Source organism: Pocillopora damicornis, chromosome 5 (assembly GCF_964200805.1).
Source record: "Pocillopora damicornis chromosome 5, jaPocDami1.2, whole genome shotgun sequence".
NCBI classification, from domain to species: domain Eukaryota; kingdom Metazoa; phylum Cnidaria; class Anthozoa; order Scleractinia; family Pocilloporidae; genus Pocillopora; species Pocillopora damicornis.
In genome coordinates, this window is record NC_142674.1 from 28,432,262 (window position 1) to 28,458,164 (window position 25,903).

The following is a 25,903-nucleotide window of genomic DNA, read 5'->3' on the forward strand; positions in this document are numbered from 1 at the left end:
AAACCGATTCAAAAAATTCCTGTCGTCGATTTTACCATAACTGTTCCTTCTACCTATATCATCAAAATTAATCAGTGTTATTGGCTCATACCTAGTTTCCCTTCACAGCGTCTCTAATGTCATTCGTGGCTTAAATGTGATAAAAGCGTTTTCATTAAATCGATGTCGTTTGTTAAATCCTTTTAGTGCTTGGCAGCGAAAAAAACATGTAATGGGGCATACTTTTGAATACAAGCCTTCAGATCACCTGTCTTGTGCTCAAGCCTTTTTCATGTCTCTTCTTTCCGACTACTGTATTCAAAAAATATTCGAGATATATTTTTAAAAGTTTTCAATCTGCTCACCAAAATAAACGCAATTGAGATTATTCCAGGTTGTTGTTTTGCGATGAACGGCACGGAAATTGATCATTTTCAAACGCACGTGCACATTCTCGCTGCCGCTGTTGCTGATGTTACGTTGTCGCTTGATTAATTTAATTTTCTACGCTACTAGGCCATCAATTAATTCCCTGCGACGTAATTTCACAGCGATTGGAGAGAACTGAAACCAACGCTACATCTCTCTTAACCTGAGAGATTCTGCTACGCTCATGGTCAGACTTCTAGATTACACTAGACAACATTTGTTTTACACGTTTGAACGCCATTTTGACACGACCAACATTGGGGAAAATATTGAAAAGTTTAATGTAAGTCTATGCCGTTTAGAACCGAACTCTGCAAAATGTATTTTTACTAATTTTTCCGCTGCAGGACAATTTCTTTAAAGGAATTGGAGTGAACAGAAATTAACGCTTCATCTTTCCTAAATAGGAGATTTTTCTACGCTTTTAGCCGACTTCCATGCCTGTTGATCTAACTTTAGTGCCAGTTTGACACGTCAGTAAGACTAATTAGATTTGAACTCTGCATAATGTTCTTACCGAGATGTTTTTGTTACCATTGTGCGAATGTTATGTTCTATTTTTTGTTTTCTTCAGATTTAGGAGCCGAAAGAAACTAAATCTACGGCTATAGCAGACAAGTGCTTAAAATTTCGTGGCACATAACGCGGCGAGTGTGTGGTGCGCGAGTATCGGGATTATGTCGTGCGCTACACGCTTGGCGGAACCCACGCTGCGAGGTTGTTTGACGTTTGAGAGACGGTGAGTTGACTCGCGCTACACCAATATAAAGGAACGGATGGTTATTTGTCACCTGAGTGGGAGGGCAAAGCTTTAGGATTTTGGTCGTAAGATGAAAATTACTCCAAATTTGTATAATGCAAATTTGTACAATCCCCCCAATCCCTCCCCCACTCATTAGAAGTTAATATGTAGTTAATTTTCTATACTCTGTTGGCGACGACTGATCCTCCCTCCGTTTCCTCGGAAAACCACGTGATCCCCCAACATCCTAATCCCAACACACCCCACCCCATCCCCCTCTCTGAGAGAAAAATAATTACTAATTCCTCATCTCGTGGTTTTTTCCCTAATGAAGTGAAATAATGTATAGATTTAGCCAAGCCTAAAAGCGGAGTTTGCCTTTTTTTCCCGCATGTCGCAAGGGCACAACGCCTCGCCCCGGCCAGGACTGGAACCCGGGTCGTCCGACTCGGAGCCCGGTGCACTAACCACTGGACTACTAGACAAAGCCTTGGCGTTGACGTGCCCGCGGTACAGTTGACCACGCATGCTAAAAGTAGCACCTTGGACGGTCGGTTGTACTGTCCTACGGTCATAAGTCCAAATTTTTCTGGCTTGACGGGTTACTACCACCATTTTGTATAATTATGGGGCTACGCTCTGCGAGCCCCGCTACAAGAGACCTAACGGATTTTTTTTCCATGAAATTATCATCAGTAATTGCATTACAATTTTCACATTAAAAAATTACTAAACTACGGTACAATTTCCCTTCTTTCCGAGCCTAAAATAGTAAAAACAATGAAACAAAACCAACGATGAAGAAAATTGCTTTTTTCGGTTGTAATTGTTGCCTTTAAGATAGTCAAATGACTCTCTTTAACCAAAAAATCCATTAGCACTTGCTATGAAATACAATCATTAATAACTGAAACAAATAGAGTTGGTTATGCTGTCTTGTGATTCCGTGGCATAATGTCGTTGGAAGAAGTGGCCATCATTGGTCCATTCTAAGCAAAATGATTGCGTGCTTAAACACATACAAAATAGCTAAACTCGGATTTCACTTATTTTTCATAAAATCTCCAAATCTTCACTATAAAAGAATAGCGAAAAATAACTTGTTTAAGCTACAGAGAATATTTTCACTCGTCTTAAAACGGCCGAAATCAGATTGCAATTATTTTACTTTTGGCCTGTTTGTAATAACGTAAAATTTAACCTCTCTTTTTGCGCCATCATATACATTAGTACTTGAAAATCTCGGCCTTCCAGAGGTGGGTTGTTGTCACTGGATCACCTAAATTTGTCTTCTTTGAAGAGCTATAGAGCAAAATGGGGCCAGAGTACAATTCGGAATCAAACTATTGAAATATTTTAACACTTATTGTACAAAATGAATTTAATTTTCACCGTATAATCGTCACCCTCTTAATCACTAATCTCAATATTAAAAGCCTTATCGCCTCTATTTCAATGATGTAATTAGGCATTATAACATATTGTGCTCACCAAGTTGTTTGTGTTATAATCATTTTAATATGTCCCCTCTTCAGGTAGCGATGGTAGTTCTCCTCTCTCTGACTTTCCCGTGCGTAGTTCGAACTCTCACGGGATCGTGCTCAAAAGCCAAACGATTTGAACTTGTTGGAACAGGTAAGCGAATGTTGTTGTCTGAACATTTAAAGATATTTAAAATAAGATGGATGAACATACTTAGTTATGCAACTATATACAGTTCAAATTGTATGTATTTTTTGTCTCAAAACTAGGCTATAATTGTCGGTAACGGTAGAATAATCTTAGTCAAAACAGATCTGCTTTTTATTCTTATAAAATTCAGAGATAAATATGATGATGTTTTCAAAATTTCTTGGCCATTTTACAATTTAAAGAGAACTTTCTCCGTTGTTCGTTGTTGTAATTACTCGAAGCTGCGTTTTGGAATGACCTCAGGATTGAAAAAACACCTAAACAGCAAATGAAAGAAGGGAAAGGAGTAATTATGAATTTTTTTCCATACCTTAACCTAGGATTTGCCTTGTTGAATCATGAGATCAAAAGGGTGACAGTTGTCTCGTCCTTGGACTGTGCAATGGAGTGTACAGCGACTCGTGAATGCAGATCTTTCAGTTTTAATTCAAATGAAAGCGTGCAGGGTAACTGTCAGCTGAATGACGCCACACAAAGTATATGCTCACCTTCCGAGTGCAAAAAGTCTGATGGACTTGTGCATTACGAAGCCAGCCAAGTGGTTAGTAAATATTACCAGTTTTTATGCAAAAAAGAGATGTACTCTGTTTAGGATTCAGACTTACTCAGACATTATATAAAGGGTTTGACTGTACTGAAGTATAATATAACGAGAAATTCTACAGGAAAGTTGGAGAACCTTTCCCAATTACACATCCCTATTGTAAACTTTTTGCAGGCTGCAGAAATTAAGCTTCCTTTTCCCAAGTAAACAAGAGAAAAATGAATATCAACTAGGAATCAGTGAAAGGGAAGGAAAGTGTTTAAATAGTAGCCCAGTGTTCAGTTAGCATAACGAAGCGCCATGATAAACGATGCAATAGTGAAGAAGTAGTGAAAGCACGAAGGGGGTTTGGGTCGGGTCGACAAACATTTTTCGTTAAAACATTTCCGATAACTGGGTGAAGAGAAGCATCATGGGAGATGTGAATGGGAAATCCCGCACCACCAAACTAGAAATCCTCCAAAATTGATCGATCAATTCAATTAAACAATATAAATTGATATCCAGAAAGGACATGCTTGCTCTCTTTAGCAACAAATAATATCTTTTGATTTGTTGTAGGGATGCTTGTCCTCTCCTTGCATGAATCTAGCTCGCTGTCTTGAAAGTTGTTCAGGAGAGTCAACTTTCAAGTGTGAATGTGCTCACAAGAAAACATATGGGGACCGCTGCGAATTCTGGACAGGTTTGGTGTCTTGTTAGGGTACATAAGTCATTACCAATGGTTGACAACAGAGCTGAATCAAACTGTATGCATCATGGCAACTGAAGCAACATGGTGGCTTGCAAGACAAGAGAAAATGATAGAACATTTCGAATTTAATGATTTTATTTTATGTTTTCTTAATATTTCAAATACACGACTTCGCATGTTGATAGAAAGACAATTCGTAAACCTAATTGATACCTCAACATCATTTGTGTTATTAAGCGAGTGAAATTAAATTCGGCGTAATCGTCCCAGAGTCGCGAAATCCCAGCTCTGTTCTACACGTCTCTCAACGCATAGACAGAATACTAGAGACAATAACCGCTCTACTTTTGAACTAGTCGAGCCGAGGGAGCTGACCTTTAAGCGACAAAAGTGAGTTCGAAAACTCGCCAAAGAACACTAAACCCTCCAACTACTTTCATAAAACCATACATTGTCAAAATGTTTGCACATTTTATCGACTGCTTTTTTAGCTGATGCCGATCATTTCAACCTTCACTTTCCCTCCGACAACACTTCCAACTTTGTTGTTTTTGATGGAAATATCAACCCACTGGAAACATTCACACTTTGTTTGTGGCTGCAGACCTCGAAAAAAGGCACATTGATTCTTTTTTCTTACGGATCAGCAACTTATTTTCAGTGTAGTGAAACTGGAAAATGCGTCTTGGTAACTGAAGGAAAAGAGAGGTATTTATGATTCTTATTGTATGCGATAAACAGAGCCTTGAGTTGGTGCTTATATTCCAAGGCAAATTTAGAGTATTTTCTTGCTGCATGATTCTCTCTTGAGGTTGTTTCCCGCCCCTCGATAAAATATCTTGAATTTCCAGCTCTCGAAGATTGATGGACAACTCGGCCAAGAAACATATCACTTCTCACTAGAAAATAGCGTCATTCTATCCTGTAAGAATAATGATAATAAAAGTGATAATGATAAAAATGAAAATAATGATGAGGTTTTAAAACATTGCGCACACACCGCTTATTGCTCTTGGAGCTTCTGTCATAAAAACCAGGAAAGCAGTTAAAAATAACACATCACAGTTCAAGTGATAAAATAGAATTTACACTAAAGAGACTAAAGATTTATTCGTTATGAGTCCATCACGAAGAAAGCGTCAAATTCTTTTTTTATTTTTCTATTTATTTGTCTCTATTTTTCTATTTTAATTTTCCATTTCGCAAAATACTAACATATGTAAGTGCCATCCATTTGGAACTGTTGTTAGACATATCCATTATCCTTCTTGCTTGAAAAAGGTTTAACCAATCATAATTGAGATGATAATGTGGTTCAATTGTAAGATATGCGATTTTGGTTCATATTTTTTACATCTTTTCATTCATAGAGCATTCTACATTGCACCAATCAACGACGGTCACTGGCATCACTTATGCCTGAGTAAGCAATACCCGAAAGACAGCCTCAACTTATTCGTGGACAGTCTGAAAGGGCTTCCCGACAATAAGGCAGCTAATCTCGTAAGATTGTTTGAAGGAAGGGAGCAGCTTATTCTTGGGCAGAGGGCGTTGCCCAATCAACGTTTGAATGGCTCATTTCAAGGTTGGATATCGGAGACTAATCATCCAATTCTGTTTTAAAAATAAATAATATGTGGAGATGTGCTATTGAAATTAACTTGATTTATGGATTGTTCGAAGACGGATGAACTGACTGACTGATTGACTGACTAACTGACTAACTTACTGACTGACTGACTGACTGGTTGACTGACTGATTGACTGACTGGTTGACTGACTGGTTGACTGACTGGTTGACTGACTAACTAACTGACTAACTGACAGACTGACTGGCTGATTGGTTGATTGACTGAATGACTGTCTGGTTGAATGACTGACTGACTGACTGACTGACTGGTTGACTGACCAATTGACTGACTGGTTGACTGACTAACTAACTGACTAACTGACAGACTGACTGGCTGATTGGTTGATTGACTGAATGACTGTCTGGTTGAATGACTGACTGACTGACTGACTGACTGACTGGTTGACTGACCAATTGACTGACTGGTTGACTGACTAACTAACTGACTAACTGACAGACTGACTGGCTGATTGGTTGATTGACTGAATGACTGTGGTTGAATAATTGACCGACTGACTGACTCAATTACTGTCTAAAAGTAATCGAATGATTAATGTAGTAATTGGCGGGTTGGGTTGTTGGCTGAACAATCGACCAACCGACGAACAGGCGGGCTTACTACTTGACTGACTGATGGATTGAAAGACCCGACTGGAAGTGACAGAAAACGAAATGACTGTTTGATCGAAAACGAACCGCAGTAAATGTAACAAAGAAGAAAAAGCTCAAAACAAAATATATTAAACGTTGTTACGCTTGAAAATACCAATTTTTTCTTTAGGAAAAATTTCGCATTTTAACATTTGGAGTCGTTGGATAAATATTTCAAGGGAATTTATGTCATACACTCACAACTGCAGCAGTAGAGGCTTTGGGGACCATGTAGACTGGCGGTTACTAGGATTGCAGAGTGGTCTGCGCGGAGACGTACGAATATGTCCTTCTAACGCCACATATTTAGGTAAATCGTGACAAACACAGATAAACTTAAAACGTCGCGGTGTACTCTTAAAAGTGTCTTTGTGTCGAGAGGAAAGCGATTAAACATTCATTTTACATCATATCCACAATGAACAAACACGCCTTTTGTGTAAAACAAAACAAAAAAGAAAAGGTTGGGCTTTGGCAGGTAAGAGCTTGCGCAGTCGTTTAGCCGTGTTACTCGTGCATGCGTAGTAAGGATGTGGCACGACTTCATTTTTACGCCCTGTGTTTATACCAACAGATTCCACTAAGTTGTATAGTGTCCACTTCGGGAAAAAACGTCGAGAAGATTTGTTAAATGTCACAGCTATCATTCCTCAAGAACTAATCAAGTTTACCATGTGTTTGTGGATTTACGCGCCAAAAATGGAAAAGGCAGGTGCCATGATTTCACTCTTAAAAAATGACACCTTCTCCTACTTTGGATTGAAATTTAAAGGTTACAGAGGAATGTTCAACATGAATGAGAAAACTGTCAGGTAGGTTTTTGAATACAGCTGAGTCAACGAAATTTAAGAATGTAACAGTGCTGTTTTGGCAAATTTTCTTCTGAAAAGACAACCGTGTAAGTAAGAAACCGGATCTCACCACATTTTTAAAACATTTCTCTTTCCGGCAGGTGGTTAAATTTTCCGCTTCTAGATAAACGATCACATTTTTTCTGCTCCCTTTGGGATTCCACAACGGGACATTTTGAAGTTATGGTGGATGGTAAAGTGGCCAGCATTGATGAGCTGCAACGCGTTTACTCCTTCCCAGCACAAACCAAATTGGTTTTAGGAAGAGCTTTCGGTCAATCTGCACTAGCTGGCTACGTGGGTGGTCTTAATATCTGGGGAACTATCTTGGAGAAACGTACCATTGTCGCCTTATACCGAGGAAATGGCAGAGAGAGCGGAAACGTCTTTTCCTGGTTTGCTCTTAAGGATGATATTCCAGGAGCGCTTTTACCTCTGAAGGAAGCTATTAATTCAGAAGACGTCCATAAAGGTATTTCCCATGAAGATGTGCTGAAACATTTTTCCTAGGAGATTTTTCCCAGGAGTTGTGTTATAAAAGCTGTATCATTAAGGGAACTCTAGGCAAGGTCGGATAGTGGGTTAGTAAATAAGGGGGCACTTTGGTACAATCAGTCAGAGAAGAGTATTTTGTATCACGTAGAACAAATGAACCAATCATATACTTCAATGATTGGTTCGTGAGTATTACGTGGTTTAAATCCTCTTTCCTTATTGGCTGATTACCATAGTGCCCCCCTAATACTTATAAATAAATCAAACCGCAATCACACAATATTTCTCTCTTTTATAAAAAGGACTGGCTTCGGCTTTTCTTTTATTTATAGTGATGGAGAACTTTCTGCTGTGATGAATTTGAAAACAGACTGCATTTTAAATATTTCTGGGAACTTCATTATCGGACAGGGTTTCGATGATTCTAAGAGCAATTTTGTCCCGGAAAAATCGTTTGTAGGGAAAATCACAGGTGTCAACTTCTGGGATATTCTTTTGGATTTTAACACTATAGTGACCCTGTCACGTGATTGTCGCTCCAGTTGGGGGACGGAGGTGAGCTGGGGCTCATTCAGGAATGGTTTTCACGGAGACGTACAACTGATCGAAAACTCGGAGTGCTTAGTGCCAGGTACAGTTTATATATATGAGTCACCAGTCATTTTCTATCGTGCGCGGGGAGAGAGGGTGAAAATTCGAAGATTTGGGGCAATCACAAGGTTTTCAGGCGTAACGGAAAGTGGATCAGTCGTCGCAAAGTATGAAGGGGACTATGGATTATTACTATTATTATTATTATTTATTGCCTATTAATTGCTACTAAAGAGGGATCATAAGAATATTATTAGTGATAAATAATAACCGGTCTCAAAAATAGGTCAGCCTGGATGAAATTTAGTGTTAATTCCTTTGAATATGATCTCGGAGATTCAAAATTTAACTGATCTTGAGCTGATCTTATAATCACCTACTTGCTAAACGGGTAAGTGAGAAAATTAGCGATGTACACGACAAAATTGTCAAGTGCGCAATTAGGAAAAGAAATCTAAGAAATGTCAACTATAAGTCTACTTTTCAACCGTATTTTCACTTATCTGCTGCTTCGGTAATAGGTATTTTTTATTTTATATCTCCGAAAGAATTCTGAAATGATATTCTACCAGTTTTCAAAACTAAAACATTGGATGTAAGGTTCAACTTACGATCAACTACCTTTTCCCATTACAAACATACCCTCCCCTCCCCCGCTAAACACCTGACCTTCCTGAGTAGATGTTAACGGTAATATCTGCATTTTTCCCAGACTATACAGTTCAGTCTCTTCGGGATGACAGATGCAATGATAAGCACGCCATCAATTCATACAATTGCCCTAACGCCATGAAAGCGCTGTTCGGTCGAGTAAACTCTACTTCCGGGAGACTGTGGCGATGTTACTCTGAGAGTGCACTGGAGCGAGATTCCATCAATGGCGTCCTAATCTTTAACCACAGAACTGGGAGACAAGAATGCATTGTAGATGCCCATGAAGAACTGTTGACCATAACATAAGCTAATATTTTTCTTTTTGCGTAATTTTTAAGGCAACGGCAAACGGGAAAAATGAACTTCGATGCGTCTTTATATCTATCTGATAATGACGACTATTTAAGAGGGAAAGTGAGACAGTACGATCATTTGATTGAGACAAGTAGTGTCACGTGACTGATGGTTTGGTTTGAAATTTTTGTTCCTTCTTTGTAGAGGGATCAGATATAAATATAATCTCGTAAACCGAAAGTGATTGGCTGACTGCTGCAATGCATAATTTTATGAATCAGAGTTCCTCGGATGAAAGATGACAAAGAAGCTAATACAAAAAAGAAGTGAAAGTGGGGATTTTCAAAACTTATGTTCAAAGTATTGAAGAACATGGTACACAAATTTATATTCATGATGACGCTTTTCACGTTAGTATTTATGAAAATCGTTGCCCTGTTTAATTTCAACCGACACAAAAACCTTTATAGCAGTGTAATAATAATGTTGATATACGCATGTATAGCATAGACAGCAAATTGCCTCGAGAGCTGTTCGAGGCAGCCAGTCTGTAGTAGTTAAGAGTTGTGTTTTATTGCTTGTCCGATATTAAAAATAAAATTGTTCTTCCGATTTTGGTCTTCTAACTGAAACCGTTTCGGACGGAAGAGTCCAAAATCCGACAGAACCGACTTAAATTAAAAAAGAACTATCCGAAATCAAACGAAACTCTCCGAAATCAAACGGAACTCTCCAAAACGGATCTATCCGAAATCAGACGTAACTCCCCGAAATCAAACGAAACTGTCTGAAATCAGGTGAACCGTCGGACATCCTACGCAACCGTTCAAAGTTAGCCGGAACCTTCCAAGGAGAATGGGAAACAATCATCACTATTTGTCATTTATTTGGTTGTTTGTTTGCGTCCTTTTGTTATGTGAAATGAACCAAAGAAACCACGAAACACAAGTACTGTTCTCAACAAAGACAACTATTCTGGCTTTTAACGGCATTCATTTATTTAAATTAAATATGATGCTTTATTAAATATTGCTGCAAACTTACGAACAATTAATCTAGAGGATTTTTGCTTTTGCATTACCTCTGATTTAGAGGACTTATCCACATTGTCAAGTAGCCGAGGAGATTGTAAAAAAAGACAAACGATAGAGAATGAGATTGAGAAAGAGTTCTTCCTTTTGATCGTAATAATAACGAAGCTGTTGGAAATTCAGCTAAACATGGGTCGCTCAATTCTTCTGTAGGCGACGGGAGGGCTGCATCTGAGAAAGAAGAGTAAAAGACCACAATAAAAATAAAAATAGTTAAGACATAGACTGATTACGTGCATGACTTCCATAAAAAAAAAGTGAAATTATGATATTGGATATGCAATACCTAATGCACAGTAAAATGAGTCTTTTCGCTTCAAACCCTTTCGACATCAGTATGCATATTCTCCCTTTCATACTCTCCATACTATTAAAAAATCAAGAGCTTCTTCAGTTGCTGAGCATTTCCTTTATTTTCGTGACCTTACTGAGTGATTCAGTAGTCTGAGGAGAAATTTGATGGTAAAAATTCCTCAGGCTAAAAAGGTTTATTTACATGATTTGGAAATCAATTTTTAGCTTTAGAAATGCTCTTTTGAGATACAAACTGGAGTTCATTTGAGCAAAAATTTGGATCGATGTCATATCTGAGCAATTGCGCCCCTACCCCTCCCCTAACTCGGCGATGTTCAACTCATAACAAGTTTAGGGTTAATGTTTAGTTAGGGGAGGGGTAGGTACGCAGTGACATTGGATACGACAATTCCCATATCACTGTCTCAAAATAGGCATAAGTTTTTGCTCTTTCATGCAGACTGGAATGGTCAAAAAAGGGCTTCTAACAAGTCTACAATGGGAAGCAAATTAATTATCATAGGGGCTAATTATGGGAGTACCTTGTTCTTGATCAGTGCCTCTCCAGCAAAAAGGATTGTAATCATCAAATATCAAAGCGAACTCAAGAGAAGATGTTCTGCTCCCACTTGGACAGCGAGTTGTTATGAGATCTCTGAGGCATTGTTTAGATTCGGAAAATTTGCTGCCAGAAATTAAATTAGAGAAAGGGCACAATATTCATACATAAATTCAAAATTTTCAAAGTCAAAATGTGAAAAGCTACATTTTTTTACTGAAGGAATGTTAAAAACCTGTACATGAAACAAGTGATAGTAAATGGTAAATATTTGACACCCGCCTGAGGGCGGAGATCATTGTCGGCCATGCAGGAACAAGACTAAACAATTTCCTCTACACAAAACATATTTTTCGCTGAAGTATAACTAAGATTAGTCCATGAATTCCATTCACGCAAGAGCCTTGTGCACAAACTATCGTTGCTAACAACGATAACGCCAGCCTATTTTCATACAGCCAGGCTGTATGAAAAAATTTGAGACTAGAGATGAAGGAGATTTCGCAATAAAATGGGAAGATTATGCGACCCTCGAATTCTAAGAACTTGTTACTAACCCTTTATAAAAGATGTCGTGAACAAAAGTGTTCTGACCTTTCGCTTCACTCAACCTTACATGCCCACTATTTGTAAATGAAACAAACAGCAGGTTTCATGAACCAAAAGGAATTTGTTAAATCCCTCAAATTTCCTGCCTCCATCGACAGTGCACAGCTATAGAATAAAAAGTGTGCTTTTCATACTTCGTGTTCGACATATTTAGGCGATGAAAATATTTCTGAACTATTTTATGTTTTTTGTAAGATTGAGCGCCAATTATGAACGTCTAAATCTCATGCTGCAAAATTTATATTCTATTTTTCATTGGCATTATTCCTACCTGCAAAGGGTCGGATCCGAAACATTGGCAATAAAAGTATCGTTGAATTCCTTTAGGCATTTTACTTCTTCCTCAAAGAAGCCTTCATCGCACTGAAGATCTTCATCCTCCGAGGAGGCTTTTGGTGCCTCTAACATGCCGCGACAATAGAAATTCTCGGGGTTTGTGCGATTCAAGGACTCTTCAGCTTGTACTTCAATGTCAGCTTCAGAGATGAATCCATACCTCTGAAGACAGGATCGGAGCATGCAGACAATACAGTCTTGCATGTAAATGTATTTCACGCTTTTGGATGAAGGGAAAAGAATAAGAATTATTCGTGTTCCGCACAGACCAATCTAGTAAATACGAATTAAGATTTGAACGACCTCCGGATAAACGTATTTATCTCCCCATGCACACGGTAACAATTTTTCTAAAAATGCGTGAACGTTATATTTCTTGCCTTAAATGGATAAGTTGATATTGATTCTAATTTTGAACCGCTAATTTCAAGCCGGCACTGACAGAAAAATACGGGAAAAAACAAAATCAGGTTCATCAACTATCTGTGAACTCCTTAAAAGGAGTTGAAAAAAAAGGGAAACAAAACGAAACAGCGGATTATTGTTGTATTTGTTGTTATTATTGTCACCGTATTTGCTGACTGTTTGACTCTCGTCAGTGATGCTATGTTTGACATTAATATCTACCGACATTTCCCTCAGTCTTTGTTAAATTAATCAATCACAAAGTACTTGACACGAACCTACAGTTTCCCTGCGGATCTTGTTGTAGGCTTCTTATAAAAAGTGTAATACACTGTCTGGTTCTGTTCAGCTGTGCGATCATAGAACACTGATCAAACAACTGAGCGTCCTGTAAATAATAACCTTCATCTTCATCTGGTTGAGTCATTTCACCAAATGTCAATCAGATTATTACAAGAAAAAAAGGAAAAAGGCAATAATTAGATCAAGGGATCTCAACCAAAGTAGAACACATTTTCAACCATGTACCTTTTGCTTTCATGGACTGTATGTCGTTTTAATTTTGTCGTTGTCATCATCATTATTGTTTTCAGTATGATTATCAGTATAGCTATATTATCATTATCAGTTTTTCTAATGATAATCTTGAGAGGCTCTGACCAAATCATTGTTGTGTTCAGGTTTTAAGGGACGAGATACATTCCTGACAGGAGAAGAGTCAAGGATGTTTTGTCTTAATTTGACGTGAGGTTTTTATGTTCTCCAAATAATTGTTTCTTCCCAATCCGTATCCTTGCTTTTCACCCTTTTTTGCTTCATTCTCAGCTCTTTGATTGAAACTCTGTTTCCTGGCATGCTTTGATTCCTAAAAGCTCATTTTACATCATTTCTTCAAGTGACGATTACCACATACGATATTATCAGGCAGTTAGCAAAAAGTATCCTCAGAGAGTGTCTGAACATTGTTTGTTTGTTTGTTTATTTGTTTATCGCCTATTATGATATCTCACCTTCCTCCTCAGATGAAACAATACAGAATGGATTGTACCCATCAAAGGCCGGTTGTAATATTTCCGCTGCGTCTGCGTCAAATTGACAATATTGATCGACTGCTTCCTTTAAACATGACTTTGCGACCGTGAATTCCCTATGAATGAAAATATGATTATAAATTGTGTGTAAGTAGCTTATTCTGAGCCATTAAATTTGATATAATTATTGACAACAATGACAATACAAAAAAATTAATGAAAAGAAAGTCTTTAAGTCAAGAGTAAAACGTCTTCAATCTTGAATTCAAAGAATACGCCAAAGAATTTTGAGGTGAGGTGCATAGCAGAATATAATGCAGAAAAAAATTTATTTTGTTTGATCACTCACTATCTAAAGCTAGTATTATTACTATTATGTTTTGTAACATTCAGTGCAACCAAATAGCGCCTTCCTCTCTACATTTAATTTCTCAGCACTACAATCGAAGAATACTTTCTCAAATATTGAACATACTTGCAAAGACTTTTGTCAGCCCTGTTTCTCCTAAACTTCGTTTGAAATGTGTCTCCACATACTCTGGATTCGTTGAAAAATGTTTCATTGCATGGGATTTCTTTTTTCTGTTCGTCTATCAGAATTGGCTTGGAAAACAATCCATCCTTGCAGTAAAAGTCTTCAGATTTCAGTTGCTTAGCTGCCTCCGTTAAAAAGGCTTCAATATCATTATCGGGTACAAGGCTTCTAACGCAATCTCTTACGTAATCTTTGGTACACTCCACCATTCTGTCATAAATTATTCTGGGTTCAGAAGAACAGAATGTAAACTGTCAGATGAATCTTACAACTATAACAACATCAAGGTCAATCAATATAAAGGAACAGTCGCTATTTGTCGCCTGGACGGGGGTAGGGGTAAAGGCTGAGGATTATATAATTTTTTCGGGGGGGGGGGGGAGCGGGAGGATCGCGAGGATTTCATGGAGGAGCTGAGGTGGAATTAGTCAACGCCAGCAGAGTATAAGGGGGAAGTATAGTCGATTGACTGCCAATCAACTGCCTATGAAGGGGATCATAAAAGTATTAGAGAGTCTTATGAGGGGATCTGGTGAATTTCATCACCGATCTCTCCCCCCCCCCTCCCCCTCCCGTCCCCGCAGATAAGTAATGACCTGTCCACAACTTCCACCGTTTTCAAAACGGACAGAGACCTCTGTGAGACGGAAGATCTTCCTCAAACAGTGACTTGATGTTTTTCTTATTCCCTTTGGAATTCTTTCATCATTTTCTATAACTTTACTATTCTTCAGCAAGACACCTTTCCTTACTTTTATACCCTCATAGGTGATCAAAACTAAGCTTCACTTCAAAGTATCGATGCATTTTTAATCTAACAAACAGGTGATATGAAAAGATATACGTGTTATATGAGATTTGTTTGATCATCATTTTTTCTTATAATAAATGAATGTTTGATCGTTTGTGTGTTTATCGTCGAACTTGTCAGCCTAATAAAGAAAATGAGCTGCGGCTTAAGGGAGAACTTAACACTTTAACTCCAAAGATCTCATTAGTAATTCTCCTTACTGTCTGCCAAACGATTCTCATTACGTTAGTTGAGAGAATTTGGTATCGGATCAATTAGTGATAGTTCCATAATTGATCTTTCTCTTTATTCTCATCACTTGTCCGCATGATATTGTGTAGATCTAGTAAGGAGAAATTCTCTCCTAGTCACTCACTGGAGTTAAAGGATTAAGAGTAAATGGTTATGCAATTCTCGAGTTTAAGGTTACTATTTTAGACCATTTAACACTAAATAATTCAAGTTTCATCCAGATTCCAACAAACGTTTTGGATTTCTCCTTACTTGCAATCCACAAAAGGATCTTTCTGTAGATCTGCAATAAACGCCGTCGTACATTGTCGAGCCTTGTCAATGTATTCTTGAAAAGTGCAGCTTCCAACCATTTGTAATCCGCTGCATCTTTCTAATAAAACAGCTTTGGGTAGAAGACGCGGTAACAAAAAATAAATTTCAATAAGCTTCGTGAAACAAACGAATGTAGAGATTCTTATATCAAACGATATTTTGTTTAGTTGATTTCTATACTCCAAATGTTTAACACAGCTCCGGCAGAACAGGAGGAACGGCGGAACAACTTGGCTTAGACACGATGCCGATTGTCATGAAAGATTTATCGAAATGTCTTCTATAATAACCTGACAATTTGGCTATATCATATATTCAGTATTTTAAAGGAACATCAGACTGTGATAATTATCAAAAACAAGCCGTGAGGGAGGTAAAAATGTAGACCTTGCACTGTTAACTTCAGCATTAATATGCTAAAAGCGGAAAGAGTTGAGTCCATAATTAGGTCCGTTTCCGTCTGCAGTGTTTTTTAGAGATTTGTCTCTTACAATCGCTCTGTTCTGAGTCATTTTTCCTCGTCTTGCAATTTTTATCTTTATGTCAAAGCGAATAAGGGAATCAAATTGGTATCCAAAATTTACTGCGCAATGGCGAAGCTCACATGTATGCAATGATGAAGTTCAGTTTGGATCTAATGGCGTTTAGCTCACCTGATGAAAAGAAAATCCAACCAACAGCGAAGGTCTTAAACATAGTTAGAAAAATAACAGATGATGACTGTAAACCCATAAAATGCCGTCCATGTTTTCAATCAATGTCGTGATTCTTTGTGCGTAAACAACCAATGATTTTAATATTCACATAAATAATTTTTCAGTGATCCGTTGCATCTGCTTCATCATATAAGATCATTGTCAGTGCTCAAACACCCGTATCGCCCTCACATCATGCAATAATTTGCCCTACCGTAATTATCAGCCGCACGGCTTGACAGCCTGTATCAATCATGTAACCCATAGATGGCCAAGTAACATGTACAGTCCACTTTTACTAACGATAAATTGTAGAGTGTTTTTAGTCATTTAAATTTTTAACGTCACGATGATTTGTCTTGGAGTAGTTCATTAACGTCATACACGTGGTCTCTAAGCAGCCGTCGCGCCATGTCCATGGCAGCCGGGAGAGCTATTGTACTACTCGACATAATAACAAAACAACAATTTAAAAGAAGCATTCTAGAAAAAACCTTCTCTTTTTTTATCAACATTGTTTTTATGTTTGTCTGAATTTTGCTTTTGAAATTGTCGCATTGAAGACGCCCATTCTATTTATGTCAGACTTATGGCTCGCTGACAGAGTTGCCTATTTTATCGATTCTAAACTCGTCAAGTAGAGATTATACGAGAGTAATTAGCCATTCTTGGTAACTGTTGCTAGATGGAATAAATATTATGATTTTTATGTCTAATGCTTCAAGATGGAATTTTAAAATTTTTAAACGGTGAAATGAAATGGAGTAAAGCACAGTTTTCTTGTGTGCAGTATCGACATCGATCTCGCAGCTCTTCTTAAGGTAGATGTTACACTAAAATTAAACCTTACGAGAGAATAAAGTTAAAGATTCAAAGGACGATACAGGAAGGACGATGATTCTTCTTTATTTTGTTCCTTAATCTATGGGTTTTTGACATCAACTTTTATCAGATTACTGTGGTATTTCGTGCCGAACCCAATCTGTTCATTTCCAGTCCAGGATCCAGTCTTTCAGTTCGACCCCAAACCCCTTATCACAAAATCATACAGCACTGCGAGCGTAATACTCAACATCCTTGAAATCGATTTTTTGTTCCTGCGTGCACCGCTGATTTCTGGCCTCCTCGAGGCTTGATATACGATTGTGGCCCCATTTCTAGTGTTATTGCAAAACAGGTTGAACTGATTTTGCGTTGGTACGGGCATGGTGTCGTTACGGAAACGATCAAAGACTGTTTGCGTACAATTCCCGTTAGTGTCTATTTTTTCGGGGGCTTGATATGCGACAACGGTTGCATTTCCAGTGTTTTTGCAAAACGGGTTGAACCGGTTTTCGGATGGTACCTGAATGCTACTGTTACAGTTACGATCAAACACTGACTGCGTGCAATTCCTGGCAACAGAAAAAGCTCTGAAGAAAAATTACGAGATAAATGTATGTCAAGTTATATCTTAAATCTACAGAAATAGGGTTGAAATTCTGCCCCATTAGTCATGTCCATTTAATTCTATTTTTTTTTATTCATTTATTTTTTCCTTTTAATTTGTTGTCCTCAACAATTTTCTCCGGTTAAGCAAAGTCAATACCCTTGAAAGAAAGCCCGTTCATTTCTTACTGTTGCAGTACCCTGGGCTGAGGATTTTATGACTGAATGGCTTATCACATTATCTTTATCATGAAAAGACAAACAAACAGACACATGAAAATTATATTGTAGGTTAAACATACTCAAGAAGGTCTTAAAACGCGTACAGTTTCAACGACTTAATGTAGATTAAAATCGCTACTTTTTGTTAAAAAAAAAACAATTTTTTTTTTGTTCGGGCAAGGCTATGCAGCACTGTAACACAGAGATTATCTCAACCACACACGTGACACATCAAGTTTCCTATAAAAGATACTCACCCGCACAATCTGGGGTCACTCCTGTTAGTGTTGAAGATCTCTCTGAAGTCTTTCGTACATTTGTATCCCTCAGCGAAGAGTTTATCACTGCAGGGAAAATGCTGTCTGAGGTCTGGATCCAAGGATGACATATTGGTTGGTTTATTAGAGCAGTACCACTGAGGCGAGCCAGTTTGTTTTAAGAACAGCGCTGTTTTGTTGACCGCATAGTCTATTTGGTCCTCACTGAAGTATCCTCCGAGGCACTGGCGGGTCTTTTTAACAAAACATGCTGAAAGTTGCGCATGCACCGTGCTGTTTGGAGAAAAACGTGGAAAATTTCAACCCGTTCAGCCATAGACGGTAAAGTGTTAATTATTCTGGTGTGGATACGTCATGTATTCTGGTGAGTTTGTTTCGTTCTTTGTCGTGAATAAACAATGATTTAAATCTCTCTCGTCTCTCACTGATTGAATAAAAAATATATTGGCAAAGAGCGAAAAAGCAGAAGGTATACTACAGTTTAAAAATTTGAGCCAAAAGTTGTTTAGGCGCCAGTGTTAAAGATCCCTTATGAAAATATGAGTTTGATGACAAGAAGTATTCGTTCTTATTTTGGAACTGCTCAGTAAAACAAAAATCATATCTCCTTTACAGAAATAAAAGCTTTTCCTCCTTACCGGCAATCTGCAGTAAGATTCCTTGCCAATTCCAGGTAAAATATCTTCTCGCAGACTCCAACAGCTTGTTCTACAAACTCTCTCTCGCTACATGAGCCAAAGGGCTGGGTCGAGGATGACGTCATGTTTCCTTGTTTATGCAAATACAAAGCAGATAGGTATAAAAATCTCGATATAAGGTATATATGTGATAAGACGTAAAGAATACCTTTAGAGGTGTAAAGTTGATATCCTATAACGATTTAAGTATTTTCCGTCACCTAATAGTGATAATTTTTTTATGACAAATGTAGGAAAAAAGAATATCAAAAAGATATTTTTCATGTTGATTTGGTGTCCTACTTGTTTTAATAAATGACGCTTTCAAAAAGAAAAAAATTGTAGGATTCAAAAATTATCTTTCTTCCTCTTTGAAAAGCAGAATTTCAAGAATTTGTGTTTTGGTTTTTTAGAGGAGCAAAACGAAGCAAAATCTTGGTGATATATCAAGTTTAATTTTTATTATTATTATTATCACTTTTTTTTTCTTGGTGTTCTCACTTTTATCTTGGTTCAGTTTTAGTAGTACTTTCTGATTATTTATTTTGTTGTCGTTATGAAGAATTGCATTTGAAAACTAATCACCTGGACATCCACTCGGTAAAAACTGTTAAGAGTTTGCTACGATTAGCTGATTTTGTTGAACGAAAATCAATAAGTGTCACTCACTTTTCTTAAACGGAAATTAAAGTTGATGTTATTCGGGTCAGATACCTGTGCGATAATTTTAAGTCACGACCTTTTATTGTCTATCATATGATGTCCATAAAGAGCAATTTCCTCGAAACAAATTAAAATCGTTTCTAGAGGAAGGAAATAAAAGAATATCTTATAGTAGTCATTATGAGTCAGATTTTTTCTGAAGCTAAAACTAAGCCAGAGAGTCATTCTCAAATTCTTACCAGCCTGAAAAAGCGTAAGAAACGTCAGAAGAATCACCAACTTCATGTTTTCCTCCTGTTTTAAGGCACATCACCTACGTGTGACTTCCTATGCTAAAATGCAGTGTTTTCACACTTATATACCTTTTCCACGTTTAATGATTAACGTCCATAGTAATGTTACTGACTTATCTGTTCATTCTTTCTTTGTATATATTTGTTTCTTCAAAAATAGCGTGGGTGTTTAAAATGTTCGTGCTCTACCAAACTTGAACTAATCTTTTCTGTAAGTGGTTCTCTCAAGCCTAAGGTAACACTTACCTATAGATAAGATATATATAGATTATTACTTTTATCGAAAGTCATTGGGCCTAAAGTTATTGGGAGGTAGTCAAGAAAGTTCATGCAAGGTTATTTTGTATTCATCAGCCATATTTTAGCTCGACCACGATGTTTCCTTCCCAAAAATCAAGATTAAGATGACCTGTAATATCATCGTTTACGGTTACTTAGTACATTCTGTTAGAAGCAATTAGTGTTGAGTTATTACTGACACAAAACAAAACCTGCAGGCACGTTTACTGCGGTGAAAATAGCCACATAAAATGGAAACCTCTTCAAAAGTAAGAATATATTAAGTGTTAGCTTTCTCTTTCATCTTCATTCAATTTTATGTAAAAAAAAAAGTGTTTTGAAGTTAAAGTGCAGTATTCAAAGAAGTTCTTGTTAAATGATTTAAAAATCAATCGGCCAGAGTACGACTCATGCAAGTTTAATAAATATAGTAGACAAAGTTGGGGCCCGCTACCATCAATAACACAACTGATTAGCTAAATCTACTGAATTGTAACTTTTTAGCTGTGTATCACGGACACACAGCTCAGATAACTAATACATGGTGTCTGTGTAAAATAGTTGGCTCGGTGAGTTTTTCCTGTAATTATCAACCTTGCAATTCCAAAGGCGCCTTTATTTGAAAACAAAAAGGTTAGAGTGTCGATTAAACTCAGTTTATGTTTAAAATGTTGATCAGCAGTAGATAGACACGTATTAACTTTCAACTTGGATCATGAAGTGCATTAAGGTAGCAATGTGCAGTGCGCAATTGGAAAACGCCTTTTCGAAAAACGAAAACCACTGTAAAACATACTTGTGACCTAAGGGAAGCATGTTTTGCAAAATTATTTGCCTCTTACTGATTGCCTTGCTCTTGCGAAAAGATGTGATCCCGCCCCCTGGCTTAAAACGCACTTTACACTTTTCACGAACCACTGTCAACCATTCATGCATAAAACATCGCATTGTAATGGTGAGCTATTTTAAAATTCTAAATAACAGATAAGGAGCCGATACTTTCTTCGGTATTGGACAGAATAGCGGGGGTGATTTTCATGGTTCGAAACTTTCACAACTTTTACAGTTCATTCCTATGTGTTTCAAGTACCTTTGCTGTTCAGAATGATTTACAATGACACAATAATACTTTTGATAGTCTGGTTTTGTCAACTGAATTGATGACATAATTTGGCTCCCATAGACGTAACTCCTAGTTTCCTCAGAAACTCACCCCCCCTCCCTCCATTAATAATTTCGATATCAACGATTCTCCCATTTTACTGGTTTTTATCATTTGTTTGCTTGAATTGACGTGATAGACATTGTAGGAAAGCATGAAATCACCCCAGTGACTTGCGTTGAAACAAGACACATTGTCTGCCCTTATAACCGATGTTCAACCTATTCAGCTGGAGCTGCTAAAGCACACAGGGTAACTGGAGTAATGAGCAGCCAGACGCTTTGTAAGCAGTCGATGATCGGACGAAATAAAGCAATAGGTAAATAAAATAGCACATGAAACAGACGCAAGAGGGAAACCCACTAGAAGAGGAACAAGCAAACCTAACAACCAAACTTCCCAGCTAACTAATTCAACGAACGAAAAAAAAGCGGAACGAAAACAAACGGAAGACGGTGAGCTATACTAACGAATGAACGAGTGAGGGCCAAACGACTGACCTAAACTGATTGAAGCTCTAGCCATTAGTTCACTCATAATGAAAAAGGATCAATGTCGATCGCCATGTTACGTAATACATTACAGAAGGCAAACATATTAGTTCTATTTAGATCGGTGCGCTTTGTAAAATAATCTGTTATCTTATTTGAAATTTATTTCACCGAGCTTTGACAATTCGCAAATAAGAAAAGACAACACAAAAATTACGAATTACATTATCTGATGAAAAATTTGCATAATGGAAGATTTAACATCATGAAAGACATAATTGTTTGAGGTATAGTTGTGCTGAAGGATGTGGAATATTTCAATGAGGTAAGTTTAGTGCCGTTTTAATTTTGATTGAAACGAATCGGTTTATGCCAGATAATGTGCAAGGAAAAAAACGCTCCAAATCTATTGATCTAGTTAAGGAAATTAAAACTATCAGAAGATCCTGTTTCGAAGCTTGGTTGCCACTGAAAAAACTTGGTTTAAGATGAATTGCGTAAAGCTATTCACTAAACCACATTACTGAGTCGATCATAAGTATATAAAAAGGCGGAATATTTGTTACTGAGTTACCGCTCACAGGGAATCCCTTGATCACGAGAATCTTCGTGGGTCCGGACTTGAATCCCAGGGGCAATTTTTCCATATGAATGGGTCGGGAATTATTTATTGGCTCCGAAAAGTTGATTTTTGTCGCTCCTGTTAGAATTCATGATCGATTTATTGAATGCTTTGAAAGTAAAACAATGGAGCAATCAGGAAATTAAAAAAAAAAAATCGTATTTGTTTTTGAGGTAAGACCTGCATTACTTTTCCTAAGATTGAGACTTTAAAATATAGCTTTGGGCCCATTAAGTTAGCTAGACTTTCGAGAATTTCGTCGGAATCATGTCGCTGATCCCGCCACAATTCTGACCATGAAATCCTTTACAAAGTAGCTTGCTTTCTAAACTGGACTAAGATCCGGCCCTTGCTGCATTTAATCAATTGACAGATTCTCTTAAGATTTATTAGTGTTGTCCTACTGACGACCGGCAATCACAGGGACAACCAATCACATCATTGTTTTGATATCAAAACTGAATATTACTGAACGTGATTCTTAATAATATATTTTTCTTTGTTCGTTTTAGTTGAGATGCCTCTAAAAATTTGTCTTCGACGACTGAAACTTTGCCATTTCCAAAGCATATGGATTTTCGCATCTTTTGCCAGCTTTTTAGCTCAAGGATGCACGAGAACCAACTCGATTGAGAATTACAAACTACTGGGACACACAATCACAAGCCAGGTCGAAAAAGACATTTGGAGTTGTTTCCAATTGTGTAAAAGTAACGTCAAGTGTCAAAGTATTAACTACAACGCAGAAAAATCCATTTGTGAGTTGAATAACAGAACTAAAAACGGGAATGAAGTCCGGTTTGTTCCATCAGACGGAAACGTGTATGTGGACAATCCCTTCAGAAGTAAGTCGAAAAATATCATATCTTAATATTATGTTTTCACCAAGTCGTTAAATTTTAAATCAAAAGGCCATAATTTATCTAGCTAGTTAGCTGCAGAAATTTAAGTCTCCCACAAAATTAGATGTCAAAGTAACTCAGACACTAAACAAATATTGCGCCATTTTAAATTAGTGGTCATGGCAATTTGGTAAAGGACTGTCAAAAAATCCTTCCAGATTAAAACCTGTCGTTTCAATTTTGACAAACGGGGTTTTTTTTTTAAAAATAGCTAATCAGAGGTGGGCATTTTGCATCGTATACGAAATGTTTCTTTTCATGAACAAAGATTTCGCTCCTACTGATTCAGTATTTTTACAACCTTTCCACGGATTTTTTTCCACGTTTACACCTTTATAATTAAATAATAAAGATAAAAAAAGCTATGAGGATGGATAAAATAATTGGGCTATTTTTATTGGATTTTATTGCTTCATTCTTACTTTCCTCCAATCTATTTTTGTATTAGGCCGTATAGGCGAGGAAGAAGACTTTCCTGGTTTGTCTTGTAAGGATATAAAAGATTCGCAGGAGAACTCTCCCAATGGAGAATATTGGATCGCTCCATCCAACTCTGATGCCCCTTTTACAGTTTTCTGTGATATGCAAACAAACGGAGGTACGATAAATGAAATACAGGAAATGGTTTGAACGCAAGAGCAATAATTGATTGTGTTGTGTGATTGAGTAATCTTAAGAAGGAATGCTGACTGTAATAGTGACTGACGTTTCGACAACCAAAACGGAAATTACAATCAAAGTAACTTGACTCTGATGATGACTTCCGCTCAAGTTCGTAAGTCGTCTGCTTAGTGCAATTTTTTTTTTCCCTGCACGGGAACAAAACGGGCATTCGTGAGCGGGTAAGATGAGTCCATCTTGCCCGTTCGGGTAGCCAATCAGAACTCGCTTATCTTTCGTATATGTACGTAATTTCTGCCTGAGGTGTATTTCACTCTGAGCCGGCTGATATCTGTCTAGTTTTATTCTGAGTTTCAGTGTCACAAATTTTTTTCAGGTGGCTGGACTCTGATCGCACAAACTGTGGTCAAAAACACCACGTCATTAACGCCAATGGTCAGAGAGAAAAACTACAGAATGATAAGTAATTACAGCAAAGGAATCATACGTATTGATGTGTCTGCAATATTTAAGTTAAAACAACTCACGGGTTTCACGCAGATACGGTTCTACTGCTATAAAAAAACCACAGGCAGGACTCTTCATATTATGACCAAAAACGACATCAATGGACACAGCGTGGTGAAATATTTCATTGAAGATCCTAACATTCAGCCAAGAGCTTGTGCCTCGTTTGAAAGGTTACCTGGGGATAATGCTTATCTTTCGGTTAACTGTTCAAAATGGGGGAATAATGGGACACGTGGTGAATGCGAGAAGTGGGGAAGTTTCAAAAATAAGGGCAGTTTTCGTATCTATAACGATCCGATATTCTGGGAAGGCAAATATTATGTGAACATAAAACCTTCTGTCTTGGCCTGTGACGATTTATACAGTTCCTCAGCCCCTCTGTCCGTAGGAGATACATGGCAGGTCTTTGTTCGTTAACTATTTAAAAAAAGAGATCAGGAACTAATTATAAGCAGTTGGCAACGAGACACGCCTCGTATAGAGGTTGAGACTCCGAAATACTGTGAAATTCCATACTCACGATTTTTCGAGGAAGCATGCCCCCCCCCCTCCCCGCTTCCTGTTTCAGCCCACTGATAGTTAAAAAAAATTTCTTTATTTATATTGTGCATACGTTCCACAGCATGTTTCATCTAAAAAATCAAGCCGAATAGATTTTCTTTGTAAAAAAGTTCCTTTTTATGTTGTAACCGCTGTTGGTGGAATTTCTAGACTGTCATGAGATAACGTAATTTAATGAAAGTCAGGATTTTAAGATTTTTAAATACTGTCGTGTCTGCCGCAAGCCAGTTTTTACAATGGGTAAATTACTTAGTTGATAGTAAAACCAGTGATCTTGTAATTAATTCCCCTCCCTCCCCCCCCCCCCCACCTCCCCGTAGAAACTTCTCCTTTACATATTGTAAGGTATCCTGACTAATTTAAGAAACTCTGCAAGAATTTTAATCAATGTTAGAACAGTTATGTCTATAGTAGCGAATGTGCCGTTGTTAAAATAATCTAATTAGTGTCAGTGGTATAAACTGAATGTTAGCATTGCATTCTGCGTTGTGAAAATTTAAAAAAATCAATTTTGAGAAAAAAATTACAGAAAATAGCTTATTTTTTTTGTCTCATGTTGTTGGTCGTGAACGAAGACGCACAAAAAAATCAAAGATGGTTGCTTTGTTTGACTGCGTTCCTGATAATTTGCTAATTTTGATCCGCGCACGCTTTTTGTGAGACAGTGGAGGTTAATTCCCATGAGGCACACCGCACAAGAAATTTGTTAGCAAAGCTTAGATCTTAAATTTGAATGTGTTGCAAGTCGCAAGAGTTTTATTGCAGCCGCTCGAGCAGTTGTGGGAAGAATTTGACTCAAATAGGATTCAACCGCGCTAAAAACTGGTGAGAGCTTTTTTGTATTTTCTAAATTGTAGAATGTTAAGTTTTAATGTGGGGAGTTTTCGCAAAAGCGACTGACACAATCAAGACGACGCGAATTGAAAAAGAATCTCGGAATCAACTAGATTGCTCCAGTTTTTGCATTGATATAAAATTTTTTCAAATCACTGCAAAAAGGAGGAGTTTTATCTAAATACACGAGTGAAAATTTGGA

The 25,903-nt window shown here is 37.5% G+C and overlaps 5 protein-coding genes across 6 annotated transcripts; 3 read left to right on the top strand and 2 right to left on the bottom strand.

The window, feature by feature from the left end:
* The first annotated feature begins 2,690 nt into the window (after positions 1-2,690).
* LOC149046322 (uncharacterized) lies at positions 2,691-4,519 on the top strand. The gene is made up of 3 exons (XM_089207070.1): positions 2,691-2,785; positions 3,163-3,383; positions 3,948-4,519. Exons 1-3 carry the CDS (start codon positions 2,692-2,694, stop codon positions 4,086-4,088), a joined length of 456 nt encoding a protein of 151 aa, XP_089063196.1. The 5' UTR covers position 2,691; the 3' UTR covers positions 4,089-4,519.
* Positions 4,520-4,530: 11 nt separating this feature from the next.
* LOC113684867 (uncharacterized) lies at positions 4,531-9,855 on the top strand. The gene is made up of 7 exons (XM_089207060.1): positions 4,531-4,788; positions 5,451-5,665; positions 6,492-6,671; positions 6,936-7,173; positions 7,314-7,684; positions 8,222-8,338; positions 9,011-9,855. Exons 3-7 carry the CDS (start codon positions 6,548-6,550, stop codon positions 9,256-9,258), a joined length of 1,098 nt encoding a protein of 365 aa, XP_089063186.1. The 5' UTR covers positions 4,531-4,788; positions 5,451-5,665; positions 6,492-6,547; the 3' UTR covers positions 9,259-9,855.
* LOC113684864 (uncharacterized) lies at positions 9,610-16,431 on the bottom strand. The gene is made up of 8 exons (XM_027202275.2): positions 16,117-16,431; positions 15,401-15,533; positions 14,047-14,331; positions 13,551-13,687; positions 12,819-12,954; positions 12,071-12,355; positions 11,174-11,316; positions 9,610-10,508 (listed from the first exon to the last, which is right to left on the bottom strand). Exons 1-8 carry the CDS (start codon positions 16,193-16,195, stop codon positions 10,324-10,326), a joined length of 1,383 nt encoding a protein of 460 aa, XP_027058076.2. The 5' UTR covers positions 16,196-16,431; the 3' UTR covers positions 9,610-10,323.
* A 617-nt stretch (positions 16,432-17,048) lies between these two features.
* On the bottom strand, positions 17,049-22,370 carry LOC113684859 (uncharacterized). Of its 2 annotated transcripts, none has more exons than XM_027202269.2 (4): positions 22,233-22,370; positions 18,725-18,854; positions 18,066-18,359; positions 17,049-17,570 (listed from the first exon to the last, which is right to left on the bottom strand). In XM_027202269.2, the coding sequence occupies exons 2-4, from the start codon at positions 18,847-18,849 to the stop codon at positions 17,171-17,173; spliced, it is 819 nt and encodes a 272-aa protein (XP_027058070.2). In that variant the 5' UTR covers positions 18,850-18,854; positions 22,233-22,370; the 3' UTR covers positions 17,049-17,170. The 2 variants fall into 2 exon arrangements, with proteins under 2 accessions (XP_027058070.2, XP_089063190.1); XM_089207064.1 differs by lacking the exon at positions 22,233-22,370 and adding an exon at positions 19,666-19,802.
* Positions 21,908-25,390, top strand: LOC113684860 (uncharacterized). The gene is made up of 4 exons (XM_027202270.2): positions 21,908-21,976; positions 22,786-23,118; positions 23,624-23,773; positions 24,173-25,390. The coding sequence occupies exons 2-4, from the start codon at positions 22,791-22,793 to the stop codon at positions 24,721-24,723; spliced, it is 1,029 nt and encodes a 342-aa protein (XP_027058071.2). The 5' UTR covers positions 21,908-21,976; positions 22,786-22,790; the 3' UTR covers positions 24,724-25,390.
* The last annotated feature ends 513 nt before the right edge of the window (positions 25,391-25,903 follow it).

Bases quoted from the DNA above. Each gene is read 5' to 3' on its own strand.
- LOC113684859 (XM_089207064.1), bottom strand. From the start codon at position 19,711: ATGAAGTTGGTGATTCTTCTGACGTTTCTTACGCTTTTTCAGGCTG. The intron at 18,855-19,665 runs GTAAGAATTTGA...TGCATAAACAAG, and splicing joins TCTTACGCTTTTTCAGGCTG to GAAACATGACGTCATCCTCG. The intron at 18,360-18,724 runs GTAAGGAGGAAA...TTCTCCAAACAG, and splicing joins AATCTTACTGCAGATTGCCG to CACGGTGCATGCGCAACTTT.
- LOC113684860 (XM_027202270.2), top strand. From the start codon at position 22,791: ATGCCTCTAAAAATTTGTCTTCGACGACTGAAACTTTGCCATTTCCAA. The intron at 23,119-23,623 runs GTAAGTCGAAAA...TTTTTGTATTAG, and splicing joins TGTGGACAATCCCTTCAGAA to GCCGTATAGGCGAGGAAGAA. The intron at 23,774-24,172 runs GTACGATAAATG...AATTTTTTTCAG, and splicing joins TGATATGCAAACAAACGGAG to GTGGCTGGACTCTGATCGCA.
- LOC149046322 (XM_089207070.1), top strand. From the start codon at position 2,692: ATGGTAGTTCTCCTCTCTCTGACTTTCCCGTGCGTAGTTCGAACTCTC. The intron at 2,786-3,162 runs GTAAGCGAATGT...ACCTTAACCTAG, and splicing joins ATTTGAACTTGTTGGAACAG to GATTTGCCTTGTTGAATCAT. The intron at 3,384-3,947 runs GTTAGTAAATAT...GATTTGTTGTAG, and splicing joins ATTACGAAGCCAGCCAAGTG to GGATGCTTGTCCTCTCCTTG.
- LOC113684864 (XM_027202275.2), bottom strand. From the start codon at position 16,195: ATGGGTTTACAGTCATCATCTGTTATTTTTCTAACTATGTTTAAGACC. The intron at 15,534-16,116 runs GTGAGCTAAACG...TTCTACCCAAAG, and splicing joins TTGGATTTTCTTTTCATCAG to CTGTTTTATTAGAAAGATGC. The intron at 12,356-12,818 runs GTTCGTGTCAAG...TTCATCCAAAAG, and splicing joins GATCCGCAGGGAAACTGTAG to CGTGAAATACATTTACATGC.
- LOC113684867 (XM_089207060.1), top strand. From the start codon at position 6,548: ATGTCATACACTCACAACTGCAGCAGTAGAGGCTTTGGGGACCATGTA. The intron at 6,672-6,935 runs GTAAATCGTGAC...TTATACCAACAG, and splicing joins TTCTAACGCCACATATTTAG to ATTCCACTAAGTTGTATAGT. The intron at 8,339-9,010 runs GTACAGTTTATA...CATTTTTCCCAG, and splicing joins CTCGGAGTGCTTAGTGCCAG to ACTATACAGTTCAGTCTCTT.